This window comes from Pleuronectes platessa, chromosome 1 (assembly GCF_947347685.1).
Source record: "Pleuronectes platessa chromosome 1, fPlePla1.1, whole genome shotgun sequence".
NCBI lineage: Eukaryota > Metazoa > Chordata > Actinopteri > Pleuronectiformes > Pleuronectidae > Pleuronectes > Pleuronectes platessa.
In genome coordinates, this window is record NC_070626.1 from 14,746,633 (window position 1) to 14,769,406 (window position 22,774).

A 22,774-nucleotide genomic window follows, 5' to 3' on the forward strand; every position below is an offset into this window, starting at 1 on the left:
ACAGCATCACATGAAAACCCCAACATTAGATAATAAAACCATGACAACGCTCGCATCACTGTGATTTTGATTCAAATGCTTTGTGGGTTGATCACATCCAAAACATCACATTTTAAAACATGGAAGAAAACAAAATCGAGCACAAAAATGTCCACAAATATACACTTCGCTTGACATTGTCATTGTGAGATATAATGAGATGTATCATGTGACAATCAAAAAAAAGTATATTCTGTCGTTGTATGCTCCATCTTTTATTTAGTTGTGGTGCAAAGCAATATCCTTCATTATTTGGACGGTGCTTTGCATTCCCACATGCGGCACAGATGGAGGCAGGAAATTTGCATGAAGGCAACACAAAGTGAGTGAACGTGATGCAGTGCGCGTTAATTCCAAACAGTGGGAGAAGTTCAGCCAGCCAAGATGAAACAAGGAGCTCGTACCTGAAAGAGGGGCTACTTCTGTCAAAATGGCCGTTTCAAATTAAACAACAGGCCGGTCCCAACAACAGACTCAAATACCACTAATCTCTTTTACCGCCTATGTAACAATACTATAAGTCGGTATAGAGAGTGCCACAATATTATAGTAAAATGTTTTAAAAAAACCTGACTCAGATATGTAGAACATAATATTACACTAAGAATAAGGAAGGAACATTATACTGTGGCATTTACCTCTGCAAGGATGTGACCACATTTTACACGATCAAAAAAACTACTAGTAATACGTAATGATATTTATTATTGTGTGGATATAAAAGTATATAAGATTTAACTTATATCACACATCCTGACTTCAAAGTATTCTTTCTGTCAAATTTTAAAGATGAAACATTTTGTAAAATAGAAAATAATTATTCTCAAAAAGCTTCACACAGTTAAAGACACACATTGTTAGAATCTTGGATCCTCATCACTGCCTCGCTGCAAAAGAATGCTCAACTCTTTTTCTCTCCTCTGTATTCTCACTGTCTCTCTTGTGCACTCACACCAGCACACACACACGCATACACACACATATTCCCAACAAGCTGCTGCCGTAGCATTTGTTCTCCCAGTCGATCTGACATAGGCAGAACCTGTGTCTCATCTCCTGTTTTGTCGCGTGTACAAGAGTGCGGCCACAAACACACACAGTAAGTAGATGTAATGTAGACGGTCAGCTTAGACTGCAACCTCTGAGAAACCACAGTCCCCTTGTTGATAAACTTCAAACAGCGACTAAATATGTTTTTATTTAGAAGCTCCAGTTACTGCAACACATTTTTTATTAATTTTGGGTTTAAATAGGTTTATAAAATTGGATTTTGTTTAGGGGTGAGCGATGTGGAAGTTTACATGCTATGAATTTTGGGGAAGTCTGTGGAATATATTTCCCGTCAAAGGCCATTTAAATGTTAGAACACATATATCACATCAACCTCTCCAATGCAAGGGCTCAAACTGCTTCTCTGTGGCGAGGCATCCGATGTCAGATTGTAGTGATGATGCATAACAGCTGTTGCAATGTTGCATTGACAATGGACTAGGGGGACCACCCTCATGTTAGTCTACTTTTTTATAAAAAAATTAATTGGGCTATCTTGATTTTATTCTGTATTTTGTAAGGGGTCAGGTCATAATATTTTGCGCACCACAACCCAAACGTTCCCTGTTAACCAGTGGGTTTAAATGTAGTGTGGGTGTGTGTAGCTGAGGGATATGTGTTTCTGTCCTGAGCAGGCAAACAAATAGCTGCCTTTTATTTCCACTGATTCCCTCCTCCACGCACATACATCATGCACACATACACGTGGACCTAAATATATACAGTATATACATCAACATGACAGTCCACAGCCACCCCATTTGTTGTGTGGGGTGTGAATTTAGAACAGAGGGTCCCACTCTACATATGAATAAGGGTCATTTGGAAAATTGATACCTTCATTTTCTTATATTTTTTCATTTTCACTATTTTCGAACCCATGGGAAATTTGGAAAGACCTCGATATAAAAGAGCTAAACATATTTCTTCACCTTTGCTTTGTTCTGCAGGAGGTGTATAAATGTTCACATGTACAAGTAGAGTTTCCCATTTTTAAAGCAGTAGTGCATCCTGTAGATCTACTAAATATCTCTTTTAACATCCCAGTGAATTACTAAAACAAATCAGAAAAAGCTCATTTTTATTTCACATTATTAAAATAAAGAATAAGACCTTCTCTGGAGATGATGCCTTGGTCAATAATCTCACATTTCATACCTTCTTTTCATTGAAATCAGCCTTTAAGATATTTTGGGTTTTGATAGCCAAGACAGTTTGGTAATTTTCTTAAGAGAAATGTTTGCTCACTAAATTTCTTAATTTGTACATCAACAATTTACAGTTTGATTAATAATTAGAAAAGCAGCAATCTGATCTCTGATATTGGCCCAATACTACCACACTTAATAATAAGATTCATGAACAGGATAAATGGCACTGGTGTACCTCTACCTGGTTAAACATGCTACCGCTTCGAACCAAAAGCCTTTGGCAAACAAAATAAACCCTCGCCCACTGTGCTTCATGCCGCCAGCCTGGTTGTTGCAGCAGAACGGAATAAATGATAATGGTAAGTGACTTGATCAGTTAGCATCAGAGCTAACTGTGGATGTAAGGGGCTAGCTGGCGGGAGAAAGGTGAAGATAACGTGTGTGTGTGTGCGTGTGTGTGCGTCTGTGTGCATGTGTGTGTGGCCGTGTGTGTGTGTGTCTGTGTGTGTGTGTGTGTATGTGCTGTAGTTTACCCCTTAGGGCAAGATCTGCCTCAAATTAGCTTTGTCGCCCTGGGAGACAGAGAGGGTGAGAGGAAGACCAAGTGAGGCAGCAATAAGTGTGTGTGTGTGTGTTTGTGTGTGTGATAAAGAGAGAGAGAGAGAGAGAGAGAGAGAGAGAGAGAGAGAGAGAGAGAGAGAGAGGCAGAACAAGAGGCCAGAGGCCAATAAACCAACTCGTAAACTAAGCCGTTTGTCTACATGTTCTCTTAAACACGCACCTGATCATGTGAATACTCACACACTCACTTACTATTGGCTTTTCTCGCCCTCCACTGTGAGAAGAGGAGTGGAGGGAAGAGGAGAGGAGAGGAGAGGAAGTGAACGAGCAGGGGGTAAACTGAAGGAATGAACGAACATGCGGCAACCACCCACCAATATGTATCAACTAATTTCTGGACCAAAGCAATTAAAAGGCCTGACTATATTATGAGAACTTCCCCTCTGGCAATGGCTGTCTGTCCATTTTTAATGAGGTCATAATGATGCGTCAGCTGAAGAGCGAAAGGTCACAGGGGCAGTGCTTAAATCTGCCTAGAGAGAGCGGGGGGGGGGGGGGGGGGGGGGGTGGCGTGACAGAGGGGCATAATTGCAGGTAAAAGATTTAATGAAAAATATTGAAACAGGAGATTGATGAAGGAGAATGTGATTTACAACAAATGCTAACACATAAAATACTTTTTAACACGATTTTATTTAGCTGGCAAATAAAAGAACATAATCAAGCAATGTAGCTGTCACGGTTATTTCCATTTATAACCCAAAGTGCAAGGCAGGACATAATATATTCAACATCAGTACTAATTTGTGCAAATGTCATGTACAGAATACAAAACACAGATCACACATTTGAACATGAAAGCCTTTGGCAGAGGCACACGGTCCAGGAGCCAGCAATATTCAGTATGCATGTACACTCTACATATGGTCATATTGACAGATTTGCTCCCTTACAACAGAGCATCTTTGATGATGGCACGTCTGATGAATAACGGTTAAACAGACAGAATGTGTTGAGTCCAAAACCAAAGCCTCCGTCTCTGTAATGCCATAAATGGCCAGCTGGATTCAGATGGTAGACTACTAGAGAGAAAAGTCCACAGACTGCAAATATAAACTTTGGCACAGTGCCACACACACACACACAGACACAGACACACTAACAGCTCGTGCCAACTTTGGCCGTGCTCCCCACGGCCTCTAAGACCTAATGAGTGAGATCGGGTGGAAGGCCCCAGTCTGTGTGAATATCGGGGTGTGTGTGAGTGTGTGTGAGTGTTTGAGTGTGTTTGGTGTGTGGATATACAGCTGGTGGTGTGCGTCATAACTCTCCTTATAGCTCAATGTTCCTGACCGCTGGTATCCAATCTCATTGCTCCACGCACATGCAGTCACACGCACCACGATCAAAACAACTGGCGGTACACGTCTACTCACGATATGGAAACTCAGTTGGTCTCTAACATATTCCTCTAAACGTGTGAGTAATTAAATGGTAAATGTGCAATCATATATTATTATATTACTCTAAGCACTAGTATATAGTCCCATTCAGTGCGTCTATATGTAGCACACATTCATACATCCCATTCACACACACTGACGGCACAGCTGGCAGGGAAGATTTTGTGTCCAGTGTGATGCCCAAGGACTCTTTAAGATGGAGGATGAGGGAGTTTGGGGTTGAACTACCAACCTTCTGTTTAATGGATGGCCCTGCTTTACCTCCTGAACCATTGCCACAATGCAACAAGAAGATGAAATCCAAAGAAATAAGTGGTTTAGTGGATGGTAGACAGCAGGAAAATGAGGAGATTACAAGGAGATGTGAGGAAAGAATGAAAGCAGAGGATGAGGGAGCGAGTGACGGGGAGAGGGGAGAGGGGACGAGAGGAGAAATCGGGGAAACAGGCGAGTGCCAGACAACTGGTGGCGTCTGGTTATCCCCCCACGGGAAGCTTGTAGCTAAATCTAGCCCTGTAGTGTCTGTCCTGAGTGTGTATGTGTGTTCTGTGTCTGTGTGAGTGGCATCTGGTTGCATCCAAGCTAGAACGGAGTAATAATGGGAATACTGTGACGAGAGATCTCCCTAAGTGGTCTGCGCTCCTTCACATACACTTTTCTCTCTGTTTGTCTGGAGAGGAGAGGAGAGGAGAGACCTTTGACCTCTAACTGATCTTTAATTTGGTCGCATTTATCAATTGCAATAAAGAATACAACATGGTGCAGGACCCTAACCCCCATATAAGAAACACATTCCATTATTCAAAAAATAAGAATATAGTAAAACCTTATTTTCTCTATATTTCCGTAGACCCCCACATGTCTGTTTGTAGCCACAGCCTCATGTATGTGGCAGAAAGAATCCCCATCCAGACACATTCCGATTTCACAGATGGGAGTAGAAGGAGGGAGATGTATTGTATTTGTGTGTTTGTTTTTTTATCTAACTTCTCTGGGACTTGTCATTCATTTATTTAACAGAAGATTTCTGTTATTTTGTTATTTTCAGCTTTATTTGACAGTGCCATGCTTTCATCACGGTGTATTTCATAAGCATGAGCTGAAAGGGAGAAAAAAAGTCTGTTATTGTGGAAAAGGCTGCAGCTTCACACACATGCCCACATTTACAGAAACACACACACCAACACATTCACACACCAGTGACAGCCACCTGCCCGCTGCCTCAGGCAGAGCTGTTCTGATCTGTTCTGGTCTAAACAAACGTCACTGCATGACACTACACACTCTTTTCTCTGAACCTCCCCTCAACACTGCTGCTCTCTTTATCTCTCCTCTGTAATATTTTTCTGTAATTATTAAAAGACATGAATTTCTTCATTTTTGGAGGGATTCACTTGCTTTATTTTTAACCCATCTTTCTCTCTTTCATTCATTTATTTTGTTTGTCTTTCTTCGACACTCACACACACACAGACACACACACACACACACACCCAGTGGATTTGAAAGAGTCTGTTGTCGTGCCCAATCTACTGGCCCATCACTTCTTAAACCCACATAGGAAAACCCTATATGTTATTACATCAACACATTTGTTGAGCACACACACTCACACACGCACACACACACACTAACACACACACAGACAGATACTCACAAAGCGTGAAAACCTGGTCTGCAGTGGAAGAGAGACCTCAACCTTGTAACATCTTCAATTACCATAAAACTGCTCCTGTCTTTCTCCCTCACTTCCTCACCCTCTCATTGCTTCCTATTGAAATGCTCTCTCCCTCTTCTGCTGTCTGTCATCCCTCCTTCCCTTCACTCCAAACAAATTTTATTTGTCTTCCCACTCTGTCCCCACACTCCTCTTCGGCCTTTCACTCTCTCGTTCTCGTATCATATCATTGACCATCTGAAATCAATCCATTCCTCTCTTCCTCTCGCTTTCCACGCCCGCAGCTTCTCTCTTCAAAACCACTTAGGTGTCAGAGGCATTTCACTTGCAATCCCTCAACTGTTCAAGAACGCACACACACACACACACTGAAACAGAAAGACGCCACCACAGTGTAAGATCTATGCTGATGTGATCAGTGCAGATCGTCGTATTGACAGACACCAGTATTACCAGGATAGGAATGATTCACCTTCATCACTGTCACTGTGTGTGTGTGTGTGAGTGTGTGTGTGTGTGTGTGTGTGTGTGTGTGTGTGTGTGTGTGTGTGTGTGTGTGTGTGTGTGTGTGTGTGTGTGTGTGTGAGTGTGAGTGTGTGTGTGTGTGTGTGTCGGTACACGTCTTGTATTTGACTAAACTTAAGCCATTTTTAAAGTGTATAGAAGTAGAAGAAGTAGAAGCAGTCGACTGCGGTGTACTGTTGGTTGACATAATAATTTAAGCATATAATTGAGGTGTTTAACCTCTGTGGATTCCTCCCTCTTTTTATTTCATTGATCTGTCCTTTTCTCTCATTCCATCCATTTCTCATTTCCTTTTATTAGCCCTCACTTCATCCTCTTTCATTTCACAGTTTTTTTCTCATTCTCCTTTCTTCTTTTGTTTACAAGCCCATCCATTACTTACACCTCCCCTACACCTCTTATTTCACAACCTCTGCTCCACTCTTTTCTCCTCTGTTCTCTTCTCTTTCTTTTTCATAATCGTCCATTAATGCATTTTATCATTTCTATCTAAATTTTATTTCTTTTCTCTCAACTTTTTGTTCCATTCCTTACCCATTCCCTGTCCAATTATTCTGCTTTATTCTTTTCCTCTTTACATTTTTTTTTTTATCCTTACGTTTTCCTCCCTTCAACCCTTTACCTTACTCCCCTCCTCTCCTCTCGCCCATTCTTTATGATTTGAAGGCTCATTTGTTAAAAGGAGGTAGAGCACCCTTAGTCTCCCTCTTGCCTCCTCCTGTCTCTTTTTTGTGGGCTTTGGAAATATAATTTTCAATTTTTAATTTGATTCATTTAGATTTGATCATTAATCAGCCCTGGGAGAGAGTTAATTTGGTGGGAAATAGATGAGGTAGTTAGAGAGGGCTCTTTATGAAGTGAGCTCAGCGCAGCATTGGCCTTTTTAGGTATAAAGGAAAGAGAAAAATTGAGAGTCTGTGTGTTAGAGAATTTGTGCTACAGAGGAATAAGTGTGTGTGCATATTTTTCTGTATGCAAGAGAGACGCAGGGTAGAATAATTATTGCAATAGACAATCAGATTCTTTATAGATGCTAGAATCTTTTAACACTAAACGCCTCTTCCAGAGTCTGTGTTGTTTTTCACACTGAAAATCAGGTTTAAATCCGTTATGGCACAAAGGCAGAGATCAGGGAGATGGTTGCTCTTCAATATTCTAAGATCTGCAAAAACTGAAACAGTGTTTGAACCACTGGTACGAGATTAAATGCTAAAACTGACTAGACTTTGGGCCAATTTTTATTGCAAAATGCCACTTTTAATTTGACAATGGTATAATCACATTTACAGAAACAACATAGCTTTGTGTATCCGTCCAACTCAGTTGATTATGTATGTTTTAAGAAGATTAATTAAACACAGAAACACTTTATTACTCTTATGAGTTCATCTGCAGGGACCAGTTAAATATATAGAAATTATCGACCTCTGAGTCTTCACCTTATTTCTTCTATCAGGGAATCGTATGAAATTTTCCCAGCGGTAGACCAACATTATTATTTCTGCCAAGGATATCATGTTTTTATCCGTGTCTGTTGCTTGGTTTAGTTCTTATTAGAATTACACAAAAACTACTAAAGCGAGTTGTGCCAAATTGGGTGAGGTGATCGGATCTGGGTCAGGGCAGAAACCATCGGATTTTGGTGCAGTTGCAGATTATCGGGTGGATGCAGGAATTCTCTTTTAAAAATGTTTTGCTATGTTTAATGACATTTTGGCATTGGCAGAGATATACGATCTATTGAGTGCCATTCTAGTTTTCTCTGCTGTTGACTTCTACTTTGATACCCAGCTGTCCTCTAAAAATGAGGGGCGAGGGAGCTGTACTTGTATTCTACAGGTTAAACTGTTCTGTGAGTCCAACTAAATATGTGATTGGAGGACTCATCAGGAGGTCTAGATCTATCATAGTACATTCAAAATGCTTCAGTCACAGATAAAGTTTTCCCCCCCAAAAATTCCGACATCTTCATCTCATTGCATTTCTCTTTGAATGCATGTAGCCATATCACAAGAATATTTCTTTAATCTTTACACATTTATCCTCCGATTCAAGATCTTCATTTAGAACCCTTCCTTTAATTCAGTCTATATCCATCCTCACCATCTAAACATCCAACCTTTCCCTCCGCTTTTGGTCCTCCACCTTTTCTACCTCTGTTCCTGCCTTCACTCTACCTCTGTCTCCTCCTCTGACCAGTCACTGACCCAGGTGGTGACTGAGCAAGCTGCTTGTTGGGGGCTTACCCAAACACACAGTGAGGATGTGGGTTAGAGAAACGTAGCGGGAGTGTGAATGTGTCTGTAGGAGAGAGAGAAAGCAGGAAGTGTGTGTGTGAGTGGGTGTGTACCCCCTGGTGTTAAGAGTTTCTTGACCGTTAGCTGACACTGGCCCCCCTACTGTACCTGGACTACCAGTCCTTCTGTCTACCTATCCCCATCTCAAACACACACACACATGTGCACATACACAGATGCATGTCATGTTCAGTTCACTGAGTAGAATGCTGCTCAGGTTAGTTGGTGGTTTCTAAAAGACAAAAATTCCCAAGAAAATGTTGTGAGGTGCTCTGAAGAAAAGAAGCCACCAAAGTAGACAACACATTTATAAAATACAAATAAAACAATTAATACAAAAAACGATATACCAAGTTTAAATGGACAAACATACACCGTGACGTGTTTTTACTCCTTGTCAGAATTAAACAGTATTTCTGTAAAATCTCTTAGGTGTGTGGTCTTGAACGTGGTCTGCACATTTTTCAGAGGATTTAAATCTGTGTGCGTGAGCAGATCTCTCTCTTGCTGTCTCACTCTTTTTATACTGCATCTACTTCTCAGAAAACTCAGTCATTGTGTTCAATATTAGGATAACTTCTTATTCCGCAGACAGTCTGTTGACAAAGTTGCTGTACACCCTGTCTGTTCAGCATTAGTGGCTTTTACTGGTCGTGTTAACGTCCCATTTGCTTGTATTTATTTTGATGACACTGCTGCTGCTGTCGCTGCCAGAAATGTAAAATCAGTCTTGTTTTTGCTGAAAGAGCCAAGCGTGATTTTTATCAAATCCGCAATTCAAAAAGCTTTTATTCACATGGTCAGAGGTTGAAATATTGTAAACTGAAACAAATGTTAACATCGTGAAGACGTTACTTAATTTATAGAACAGATAGTCAGATTCAAACCTGAAAATTACATGAAGATATAAAAGGAGAAAAAGAGATGGGTCATTTATTTCATTTCTGAACGTTACAAAATAATCAGTTCATCTTTTAAACATTTGACTGCTGGCCTTTTTCATTCCTCCTCTCCTCTCCTCCTCCAGGGTACATGACACCTCTGTCTTCCTTATCCATCTTTAAGTGGTAACCACGGTAACATCCAATCCCCTAAGAGATAGGCCTAATTAAATTAGGAGTCCTTTGTGTCAATTAATTAGCGAGACAGAGAGAGAGAGACAGAGATTGGGCAAGAGACCTGAAAAGGAGTCAGAAACCCAGAGAGACAAAGTGAGACAGAGAGAGAGAGTGTGAAGTAGAGAGAGGTCTTGTACTCAAATGGTATCCCATTCAAATTTTGCTTGTTGAAAATGTAAAAGTGATGCACAAATACAAACATCACATGCTACATACTTCATGGTCTTAGTCCATCCCATATTTCCCCAAACTTTCCCATCATTTCTCTGCTCTCTCTTCTTGATTACTAACAGATTTGTTATTTTCCTTGTTGTGCACAATGCGTTGACACATATCTCTTCCTACAGGTGTTCGTCTGGACCGGGTTCGTGGTGGGAGACAGAAGTATAAGCGCCGGATAGACGCGGACAACAGTCCATACCTGAATCCACAACTGGCTCTACCCCCCAAGAAGCCATGTAAGAACGCATACACAAACAACAAACAAACAAACAAACAAATAAAGAAAGGACAGAATGTGGTAACATAATGTGCATTAGTCCTTCTCTGTTTGAGATTCTCAAGGACAGCAAGTTTTATCCTTTCCCCAGGACACTGTAACTCATATACTACATATACGCTGACATTGTATATAGAGGGAACAATAATACAACAGACAACACACAGGAGGGGTTGTTTAGAGACCAGAAGTACAAAGGGCCACCTTTCCATTAGTTTCTGTGCTAATGGAAACAGTTGGACAGTAAAAAAATACACACACACACACATAAATAGACACAGGGTTGTGAGAAGCCCATCTGTTTGGGAAGGAGTTTATCTCCCCGTCTCTACGGCTACCAGTTTGGGGTCATAACATTTTATACGTGTAATATTTCACTGTAAAGGTATTCATTTAGCGTGGGCTGGATTGGCTGCGTTTTTAAAATAATAAAACCATCGCCAAAGACTGACGATTGAAAAATGTACAAGGGAGAGAGGGAGCGAGCGAGACTGACAGGGAGACAGCAGAAGGGGAGAGGGAGCGATGGTAAGAGAGAGGGGGAGGCGGGGGTAGGGTTGACTAGCCAAAACTCTAATCCGGATTAAATCCAATCTGGCAACCACATCAAACTAGGGTTAGCTCTCTAGCTAACTGTCTTCGCGTGCACACAACACACACACACACACACACACATGTTGTGCAGATTGAGCAGTGTTTAGCAGCTTGGTCCCTAAAGCCCATTTTGCTTAAAGCTGGAGCATATTCTGCTTTAGGCCAATATGCTGAATGGCTGCACAACATCTTACCAGAGCTTCTGCACAACTAATCATTGAAATGATGGGATAATGGGAGTGTGTGTACACAACATTATCCCCTCATTGCTTTTATTTATATAACAGTGTGAACATGAGTAATTTACTTGAATCACCAGTAGAAATAGTTATCAATCCCCTATAGAGTTTATAGGAAACCCATTCTTGAAAAATGAAAACTATAGGGTTTGATGTTGACTTCCTACACCTTTCTTTTTCTTTCTCCGTCACAGTCTGACACAGTCAATCTCTCTCTCTCTCTCTCTCTCTCTCTCTCTCTCTCTCTTCTCTCTCTCTCTCTCTCTCTCTGTCTTTCTCTCCGATACACACACACAGCCTATCTATCTGTAGTCCAATCCCTAGCCTCAGCGTCCCCATTGATTGTCTGAGAACAGAACAATAGCCCAGGGTTTGGAAATGGGCTTCCATTGATTCTAATTAGGAAAACATTAAATAAGATTTACCCACAGATAGTGCAGTGTGACTGGGATGGGTTGGGCTCAAACGACCCTGGAGCTGGAGCAAGAGGGAAGAGGATGGGATATAAAAATATATATATATATATGTAAAGTGTGTGCACATGTGTGTTTGTAACCAAATTAGAGATAGTGTCAGATCAATACACAACTCATCCTCCTAACTCTGTTCCACTCGGTCTTATCTCTAGCTGTCGCTCTCTCCACTCCTCCTGTCTCTCTTTTTTACAATCTGTCCATGGCTCTATTTCCACACGTCTGTCTTCTTCTATTTTTTCACTGCTTATCCCTCTTTTTCTCTTCTCCTCTATCCCTCGCTCCCATCTTGCCCCTCTATCCTCTGTTATTATTCCCATGCTTGATTAGTCAGTGGATTAATTTGGAAGCAGGGTATCAGTCTGTTACTAATGGGCCATAGAGATCTCATCACCACATGTCACTATTACCAGCTGAGCTGTTTGGCTTTCAGTATTATCTTTTTCCCCCTGTACCAGCAGAGCTTCTTAAGGCTCCAACACACAATGCAACACTTTGGGCTACCTGAATTACCAGCAGTAATCACCTTTAATCACACCTTGGAGCATCTCCTAATCTGGAACTGTTTCAATAAAAATCATCTATTGTCAGGTGGATTGTCATGTCTATCCTGACAAATTACTGGAATTAAATCATCCAATTATCGTGTGCTTTATTGTGGAAAATTCCACAGGACGTCACAGAGCATTTTCCTCAATTATTATTATTTTTAAATACACCTTCCCAAAAATCTAAAAATATATAAATTACTGAGCCTCACAAGTATAATATTCTTCCAGGTCTAATTACTGTACATAATGTCACATTGTTTTTGGTCTGGTGTTGTTGTTATATTGTATGTCTGAAATGTATTCTGAAATGTATTGTGTTGACATTATATAAAATATGTGCGTTTATGTTGTTAGTCTAATGTTTATGTCAGCTGCTTTTTGCCACATGAATTAAATACTTATACTGTGTATGACCTTTTCACAATTTTGCACCGGATTGGTGTGGAACACCTTGCAGCCTAATACGGCAAAAATTCACCATCTCTCTGTCTCTGTGTCTTTCTCCTTGTCTGGTGGTCATGTCAGTTGCCTTTGGCTGCCTTGCAGATAACAAAATCGTCTCTCACCTCCTGGTGGCCGAGCCAGAGAAGATTTACGCCATGCCTGACCCCACCATGCCCGACAGCGACATCAAGGCCCTGACTACGCTTTGTGACCTGGCCGACAGAGAGCTGGTGGTCAACATCGGTTGGGCCAAACATATCCCAGGTAGGTTAAAAAAAACTGCTTCACCCTGACTTTCACCCTGACCCTAAGCTTCCTCTACTAGATACATACATTTTTTTTCCAATTCCGTATTATAGAAGATTAGATAATTATACATACAGTGAACACACACACACACCTGCTGTGGCAGAGGGAGCAGAAGGAATCAGCCGCTCCAGATGCAGCACAGGCACACTTACATAATGTACTCACTGGTACACTAGGTGCTAAAGTCTGACCTTTCACCCTCATCCTTGCACTCAGACAGCTTTGCACTTTTGACTCCTCCAACTGACCAACCAAACAGCCTCACTGCTAACACACCGTCCCACACACAAACACAACACACTCTTGACTGAGTTTCAAAAAGCTTTTTCAGACAAATCAGATCAAATAAAGTACAAGCAAATGTCAAATTGTAATATTAAAGCAGTGACATATTTCTTTGTCTATATAATTAATCAGTTATGATTTGTTAGTCTGTCAAGCGTTAGTGTTCCATGAGAGTTTCATTACGTAACAGAAGAATTTAATCCAGTCTTTAAATAGAAAATAACATTAACATTACTCTGTTCGAAATTATACCTGGATTACAGGAGCATACAATTTAAATAAGGATAGAGCCAAGGTAGGAGAAAATATGAGAAAATTACATGCCAAGTGCACGTACCTGTACACTAAAGGAAAGAGGAGGACACACAGCAAGAAAAAAGAAGAGATGAAAAACTATACAATGTGGGTTTGGCTCTAGTGAGGGATCCTGCTGTGACAGCAGAAAGGAAGAAAGAGCAGTGTCTCAGATTAGCACAGATTAGCACAAAGGTTAGTCCCATTGTTGAAGGGAAATTCTATTCCATTCCATTCAAACCTATTTTATTTGAATAGAATAGAATAGAATGGGTTTAGCCCCCGTTGCCGCTGCTCAAGCAGAATAGGGGGTTGTAAGAGTGTAGGGGGAAACACCAGATTAGAGACATAAATATCACTCAGTCATGCTGCGTAAATCTATAACGATAAAGTCGATGGTGTTGGATAACAGGGCCTCCAAATGATATGTATTATATCATATCAATAAATGTGAAAGTACCAGAGAGGAAGACAAAAAGATGGAGAGAGGGGGGGAGAGAAAGAGAGATGGGAATGTACATTGCTTCTTGTTAGTGTATTGATCTATGTGCTGCTGTATGGACAGCAAGCAAAAAATATATTAATCTATAAACCAAGTATAGCTCTTTGAATATTTCTTTCTTTCTCTTTCGGAAACAACATGATCCCCTATACCAGCTTCGATTCTCCCTGTGATCCCTTTTCTCCTCTTTGGCTTTCTTTTCTAATCCCTTTACCCCCCCCCCCCCCCCCCCCCCCCCCCCCCCCGCTGCTGTCTGTGCCTCCTTCTTCTCACCTCTGGAATGCACCTGCTGTATATGATCTAACTACACACAAACACATAATGTACCCACCAACATAGACATGATATACATGTAAGCTGTTGTTTTGCAATAGGCCTGCCTTTTTTTGCTCACTGCTATCACAAGTGAGTGGACGGAGTTAGCCAGGTGCTGGGCCGAGTGTGTGTGTGTGTGTGTGTGGGATTTGTGTGTTTCGGGTCTACGTGTGTGTGTGCAGTTCTGTGTGGAGAGAGCGAAGCGCAACGATTGTTTGGCGGAGGAGAGAAGATGGCGTGATTAGATGAACGAGAAAGGCAATCCACTGCTCACAGAGAAAGATAGAACTCTTCATCTTCCGTGTGTGTGTGTGTGTGTGTGTGTGTGTGTGTGTGTGTGTGTGTGTGTGTGTGTGTGTGTGTGTGTGTGTGTGTGTGTGTGTGTGTGTGTGTGTGTGTGTGTGTGGTGTGAACACCTTATGAAATCCTCACTGTTTACAACCCTGATCTAATACTCGCACACAAACACACCCACATACATGTACACACACAAAGTGATCCGCTGTTCACTCTGGGTCGAAACGATTGTCAGAAAGAAATACGACTCCTCGACATTCTTTTTCAGATTCTTGCACACAGACACACACACACACACAGACACAGACACACAAAAGGCAAACATTTAGGATTCTACAATGACTTAGGTCTTGAAATGAACAGAATAGATTAGACCAGTTAACCTTTTTGTAGCCGTCTTGTTTAACATCTTGTTAAGTTTCTCATATGGGTGTGTGTGTGTGTGTGTGTGTGTGTGTGTGTGTGTGTGTGTGTATGCGTTTGTGTCTGAGAATTATATTCAGGGTGAGTGTGGAACACACACACTCTCACATCTTTGCTCGCCATGGTACAGTAATTTTTTTAATCAAATTGATGGAGAGAGACAAAGAGAAAAAAGAGGCAAAGAGAAGAGAGGTGAAGCCAATTTATGCTTCATGATATGGCTGCGCAGCGCTCGGTACACACAAGCACACACACACACACACACACACACACACACACCAGCACCGCACACGCACACATAGGCAGCTAACAGTGGTAACAACGTGTCAAGGCGAGCGCCAGGCAGCTAATTTGAAGTCATTAGATGTCTGCCGTACTGGCAACAATTTGTTACGCTCACACACACACAAACACACACAAAAACACATTGCATGCACACACTGAGTTAAGAGCCGTCTGCAGATAGCGAGGAGGCTAAATTGTAAACTAATTTAAACATCACTCAGCGTTAGAGAGGCTGCCTGCAAGACAGGCCCCCGGATAACAAGGCTAGGGTATGTGTGTGTGCACGTCTTTGTGTGTGTGTGTTGCTAGTCACGTTTGACACAGAGTCGCCCAACCTTAGAGACTTGTGACAATGCACACACACACACACAGACACACGAAACGCACATATCTCTTTGATTGGTTCTTTTATTCAAAAAGCCATGTGTGTGTATGTGCGTGCTCATTTCCATACCGCTATGGCCTATATGCAAACATTTGATATGTCGTTAGGAGAGGAAAATGAGGTTTTAGACACTGTGTGTGTCTCTTATTATCCCACAAGGGATGGGACACAGTTACACACAAGCACCTCACACGTGCACACATCTTGAAAAGATGAAGCATTTGTAAATGCACACAAGCACATAAACACAGAGGAGGGGTGGAAGCGTGTTTTTTGCTGATTCAATGTACATACACACAGATTTGTGTGTGTGTGTTTGAGGGATAAATGTGGAGCAGTCAGGTGAGCGGAGGAGAAGAACAGCAAATATTGAAACAGGAGCGAATCAGAGAGTGAATTAAAAGAAAGAAAGGCCATTCAAAGTGAGCCATTTATCTGTCTGTGGAATAACTCTCTCTCCCTCCCTCTCTCTCTCCCTCTCTCTCTCTCTCTCTCTCTCTCTATAATAACTAAATGACTACTGGGCACTTGTGCTCAAGGCTCTTATCTAGACTCACGGACACAAAGGGAAAGACAGACAGGCGAACACTTGACTAGACGAAAAGAGCAGGGAACAAACGAATGAATGAATCGACGAATGAGAGCCAGAACCTATAACACAGTCTATTTTAACCAGAACCTCGGGCCTTGCCATTAATGCTTTTTTTCTTGCAACCCCTCTCCCCCATTCTTTCTTTATTCAAGAAAGAAATTACTCTCCACACTTTCCCCCTCTCTACCATTCTCTTGCTTTCCTATCTCTTCTTACTTGCTCGTTCTTTTCTCACAGTCGTTTTCCCCTTCTCTTTCTTTCTTCCATTCCCCTTTCAATTTTGACACTCAGGATAAGCGGTCTGTGTGGTGTCGACATTAACGTGCTATGATTGAGCTGTAAAAATGGGGAGGGGGAGGGGTGGCTGTCTGTCCACTCAGTTAATCGGTCTTTATGGAGGGATGGGCGAGGGGGGTTTGGGTGGTGCTGGTGATAATGGTTATGGGATGGTAGGTGAAGAGGGGAGTTCTCTTTCTTCATGTCCTGCGTGCTTCTCACCTTCTCTCAAATTCTCTGTGCTCTTCATCTCCCAAGAACAGCCCGCTTCTTGTTCTGCATTTCCCAAAACACAGCAAAAACAGAGAAGCTCTCTCACTTCACTGCTTTGCCGAAGTTGCTTCTTTCACGATACAAAGAAAAAAATGTCTTTAACATGTTAAACTAAGTAAACAAACGTTCACGCCTGTTTAAGCGCCAATGTCCGTAGGTTCATTGTGCATCATAACGGTGATGTGTCACCTTCTAGACTGCCAAAATAAAGAAGAAGAAGATATGAGCGTGTTCACATGGAAGCCAATACAAACTTCTGATTGTATCAAATCCCATTGCTGACAAAAGACATATGTTAGTGGGTTTCTTGACCAGTGGAAAAGGGGCTTAAAAAACAAGGTGTCCTCCTTTCTATTTTCATTATTCTTCTATAGTTTATGGTAATAATGCTATTTATATGATTTGATTTTATACACATGAGGAGTTGCGGTTCAGATTATCTATATCCATCCACCAGCATGTGATAAAAAAAATGGTGAAGAAAACAGTTGAAGGAGGACAGCGAGCACGGGATGAGGTTTAAAACAGAAAGTATGAGGGTGAGGGGGGAGACCCTCAGTATAACCTGGATACTCCCAGAGAGCCTTTAACACAATACTATTCTGACCCGACGGCTAAATATCCCCCCACCCCTCCAACCTTTCCTCTGACCTCTCTCTTTCTGTCTCTCCCTCCTTTTCGTCCTGTCTCTGACCTTACCCCCAACCTTCTCTCTCTGTGGTATCCTTAACCTCTTCATTATCAAGTCAACCTCATCTCTCAAGCCCCCTCCCCTCCTCTCCCCTCATACCCACCCCTACCCCTCTCTCCTCTCATCCCCGCAGCCATTGTCACCCTTTTCCTCTCTGGTTCTCCATGTCTGTATCTCAAACAGATTCAGTTGTCGAGGTTTATTGAGTCCAAGTTCGTCTCTATGTTTAAAAAAAAAAGAAGCCTTTTTATCAATATTGGTACATTCTCTGTGAATTATACAATAATCAAAGTTCTCACCAGGCTTTTCTTCTCCTGGGCTCCTTCTCTTTTGGTTTTAAGTGTTCACTCAGAGATTTATTCAACCAGTCGAGCAGTTAGCCATTCCCACTGTCAGCCAGTTAGTTAACCAATCAGTTGGCCAGACAGCCAGTCAATCAGCCAGAAAGACAGACAGTCAGTCAGCAAATATTGATTAATAGAAGTGTCCTGCTCCTTTTAGCAAATCAAACGTTGAGTCTCAGAAACACACACGTGCACACCTATAGGCAGACACTCGGATCCTTGACTCTGAAAGTGCAGCCCACTAAATTAACACTGACACACATTATAACACTTCACAATGAGCTTCAAGAGATGCAGAACACACAGCACCGTGTGTGCGCGTGCATGCATGTGTGTGTGAGTGTGAATAACGCAGACTGGCAGTGATGTCACTCTACAGCCCTCCTCATTAAGTCTGGTGATGTCATCAATCAGCAAAGAGGTTGTTGGGCTTTGGGTCAGACAGTGGTAAATCAGACAGAAACATCTCGGGCCACCACTCACACTCACACAAACACACACCCACAGAGTTCTTTCACATTTGTAAAATCTGTTAGCTTTATTGGCATGAGACAATATTGCCTTATCTAGCCCCAGTCCTTTCATTCCCGTCTTCATCATTCTGAGCCTTGTTCAAATTTTAGCGTATCTTCCATCAAAGCTTTTGTCCTCTGCAGTAAAACGTCTGGTCCATGTACACATGTACATAAAAACTCATGAAGACACACTCATGGAAATACACAAGCAGAAATACATACACACACACACAAGAAGGTTTGTCCCCAATCTGTCAGCTGAGGCTAGTTCACCTTGACAGTGGCAGCATGCTGGGTGCCTCCTTAACACACAACACAACACGTGAACATGCAGCACATTCAAACTGACACACACATACAGCCCAGTGTAAACACAGTTACCTCAATCTTATAATCGCATGGACAAGCCTACAATGTAATGTTACTGTAATATACATATTCACTAATGATGAATCTATTTATCTATTTATCTATCTATCTATTTATCTATTTATCTAAAGTTCTATCTGGATGTTTGGGTTGAATGAGAGGTTAAAACGAGATTTAAAGGTTAGGGTTGGGGTTAAGTGGGTTAGGGTCCAATGTTCAAGTTAAGGATTAGTTGCATTTAGCAGTGAGTTTTAACAGAGTGCAACCGACTTTGTACGCCTCCGCCTCAGTTTCGTCATGTGTTAGAAAAAACATGTTGGACTTCAGGTAATATAAAAGCACAGACAGCCTTGTGTACAGCCAGTATTTGGTTTGTCCTTTCTGGGCTGCCATATAAGCTGAAGAAAAATCAACAATTCTTTGTTTCATATTTAACAGTAATGAACTCATCATTATGAATGTTATTTCCCATTACTGCCAACAGCTTTAATAGGTCTAAAACAATATGTTGCACAGTATTTTCAGCTTTTTCTAATGTAATTCAACTTATTAATATTAGGATTTGATTTAGTTCAGTCTTATGCTCACGTCTATCTCTTGTTTTTATCATCATGTGTTTCCAGCTGCTGTTGATTTTCCTCTGAGCTCTTTTGGCCGTGTTAGATTTCCATTTCATCTTATTCCTAAGCTACATAACACATTTAGAGTTTGATGTGTGTTTGCTTTATGTGTGAGTGTGTCTTGCTTGTCTGTTTCATGTGGTCCACATTTGTGCATTAGAAATATCTTATTTTCCAGTGCCACCACCACGGTTGCCTCTTGCAGCCCATACAGACAAACACATCCCTGTTTGCAGATGAAAACAAATATTGATGAAATCAAATTAGAAAAGAATATTTGATATCTGATCTCAATGTTTGGATTAAGTTGGGCTTTCTTTATTGGATTAAGCCTGTGGGTATTGGAAGCATTTCATCAATATGAGACAACAGAGAATGGAAAACATTTTCCTATTTTTTATGAATATCCTCTACTCTCCTGATGTAGTCTCTACACAATATAATTATTATAAATACAAATAAAACACCACATGTAACATATAAAGGGTCTCTGCAGGAAGATTAAAAAAAGTGAGACACATATATATACATTTTTTACTGTATGTTGTGATGCCAGTTTTGTAAAATAACTCATTTATGCCACACTTGATGTTTGCAATAGAAACACACACACACAGAAACACCCACACACACACTCTTTGACATCACGTTCAGTCTGTGTTGACTCTCCCGTCTGTCCGACGTCCCGTGTTTGTTTTGTCATCACCATGTTGACAGTGTTTCCATGACGATGTGCCCATGATGACACTCAAACACAAAGTTGCCTACTTTAAAAACACACATTATATTGCACACGAACCCAACACTCTCATTCCCACAAACACTATTACTCTGTCAGGTCACACCCTGGTGGGTGACACACACCTTATGATCATCGATCACACGGACCGACTCACACATGCGCTCAGAAGTTGCGTCACACTTGGTACCAGCTGTTACTGCTGCTGCATCCACTTGTGTCTCTTGAACCCAGGTAACTTCAGTGAGCTGTGCTTCAGGTTGTGTGTTTAGGGGACATTTCTTCACTTAGCTTGGTAACACCTTGTTGAGAACACAAAGGGAGGGGGGAGGTGTGGCTCATGATGCATTTTTTTGGTCACTGTGACTCATGGCAATTCATATCTTATTTATAACTTTTAAAAGAGTAGTGCACAGTGGTGTCCATAAAGAAAATATCATCATCACCAACAGAGCGAAGGTCCTATTTGTAAATGAAACAGTGCAACTGATCGAAATCGGCTTTTTGATTGATTCCGGCTCCTAATTAAAAATATTTTGACGAAAAAACAACATGTCATGAAAGTCATTCCGTGGACAGGTGTATTTCATTTCAAGTAAAAGTGTTCAGACACAAATGCTGCAGTTGCGAGATTTATGCTTCACTCAGTAGCCTTTTGCTGTTTTTCTTATTAGTGTGATTACATTAGCAAATCAAATTTGTCTATCAGCCTCTGAGACACAGCCTGCAATCTTAGTACACTGTCTAATCTGCATCAAATAATGTCTGTCACACACAAAACATACACGAGAGAGACAGGAGCCGAATGCACACAAGCCTGCATACACAAACAAGACAGGATACACACATCCATGAACACACTAATGTGTACTTCTAAACACACATACAGAGAACGTGCACAGACACACACACACACAGTTTTATAATACGTGACATCAGACGAGCAGTAACAAATAAATCAGAACAGCATCTGAGCCGATCATCATCGAAGTCATCACTAGCAAACAGTCAGCTTTTACTACTTTCAATTTGCTTTTGTGTGTGTGCGTGCGTCCGTGCGTGAATGTGTGCGTGCGTATGTGCAAGTGTCTGGGAGAGAGAGAGATGATGTGATGTGATGTGATATGATATGCTGGCGGGGCATAAAGATAGATGATCATAATTACACACAGGCCAAACTCCATTTCAAATCATCATCATCCTCTTCTATCTGTTGGAGTGCACTCACAAACACACACACACACATACACACACACACACACACACACACCCACACACAAACAGAATCCAAAAGCATTCACACATGCACAGGGATTCACACACAAATATCATACACCTATGCATGCTTCACTAGGTGAAGGAGGGGCAGGCTTGTCGTGGCATCACATTATTTCTGCCAGTTCATGCAAAGTTCAAAGACATAAAATAGTTATTCATGTACTCACTCTATCTCTATGTATATCTCCATTTTTCCTCATGGTTTCTGTCCCTTTCCTCCGTTCTCTACTTTTTCTCTTTTTTATATTTACCCCAAACTGTTGTTATTCCTCATTTCCTTCCTTCCCTATTTTGTTTTTCCTCCACTCATTTTTGTTTTACATTCCTCCTCTCCTCTTTTCCTTTCTTCTGCCCTCCTGTTCTCTCCTCCACTTTCTCCCCTTTCCTCTACGCTCCCTTCCTCCATCCATCGTTCTTAAATAACAGTCTGTAGGGTTCATCCTTCCCATCAGGGAATAAGCAGGTGGGAAAATAGGATTGGAGCGTGCCTGTCACCATCTTGAGACAACTTATGGCCTGCATACACACACACACACACACAAATGTCTCACACATACACAAATATATATCTATATGAAAGGAAAAGAAAATTGATGAAATGGAAGCAAGTGGAAGAAGTACAAAACTTTTTTGCAGTGAAATCTACATTAATAATTAAATTAAAACACACAGCCACTCCTCGCACACACTCATGGCCACATTGCTAGCTATCTTCAGCTAACATCTATAAAATGGGTGCACTGGGTGTGTAGGGTGAGTCAACACAGACTAAAAAGATGCTCCATTGGTCTAATACACAAGAATAACACTAAACTCAATTTACCTGCAGGGATTTCCCTCTAACACAACTTCAACAGAATCATGCTGTATCAAAACTATTCCATAACTCTCAAGGCAGTAGGCTTTTCTTACAGAGGACACTTTGACATTCTTTTATGTTACTTTTCATGAGTCTCTTGACTTTACTTTTTTTATAAATTCATTTGAATATCTCCAACTGAATGGGTTTTCTTGGCTGTGTACTGTTTCTCTGGTTGTAGGATCCCTGAGCACTAGTAGTTACTCTCTGAATATAGGTGCATGTGTTTGTACACAGCACGTTATCCTTATACCAGTGGATCATTTACCACCTGCTGTGTGGTGAAGGGCTTTGGTCAGTTTCCTCAGTGCTTAACTGTCCATTCACATACACATACACACAAACATTATTTATTCTTGATATGTTTCATCTGCAGGCTGCTATCACAGCAGGCTGCCTCATAGTCTGGGTCACACTTTGCGTGCGTGCGTGCGTGTGTGT

General features: G+C 41.3%; 1 protein-coding gene across 1 annotated transcript in view; it reads left to right on the forward strand.

Moving 5' to 3' along the window:
• esrrga (estrogen-related receptor gamma a) overlaps positions 1-22,774 on the forward strand; it is a 131,486-nt gene that overhangs the window by 94,401 nt on the left and 14,311 nt on the right. The window contains exons 7-8 of the mRNA XM_053428483.1: positions 10,230-10,340; positions 12,764-12,946. Coding sequence (XP_053284458.1) covers positions 10,230-10,340; positions 12,764-12,946 — 294 coding nt within the window. The remainder of the gene's footprint in view (positions 1-10,229; positions 10,341-12,763; positions 12,947-22,774) is intronic.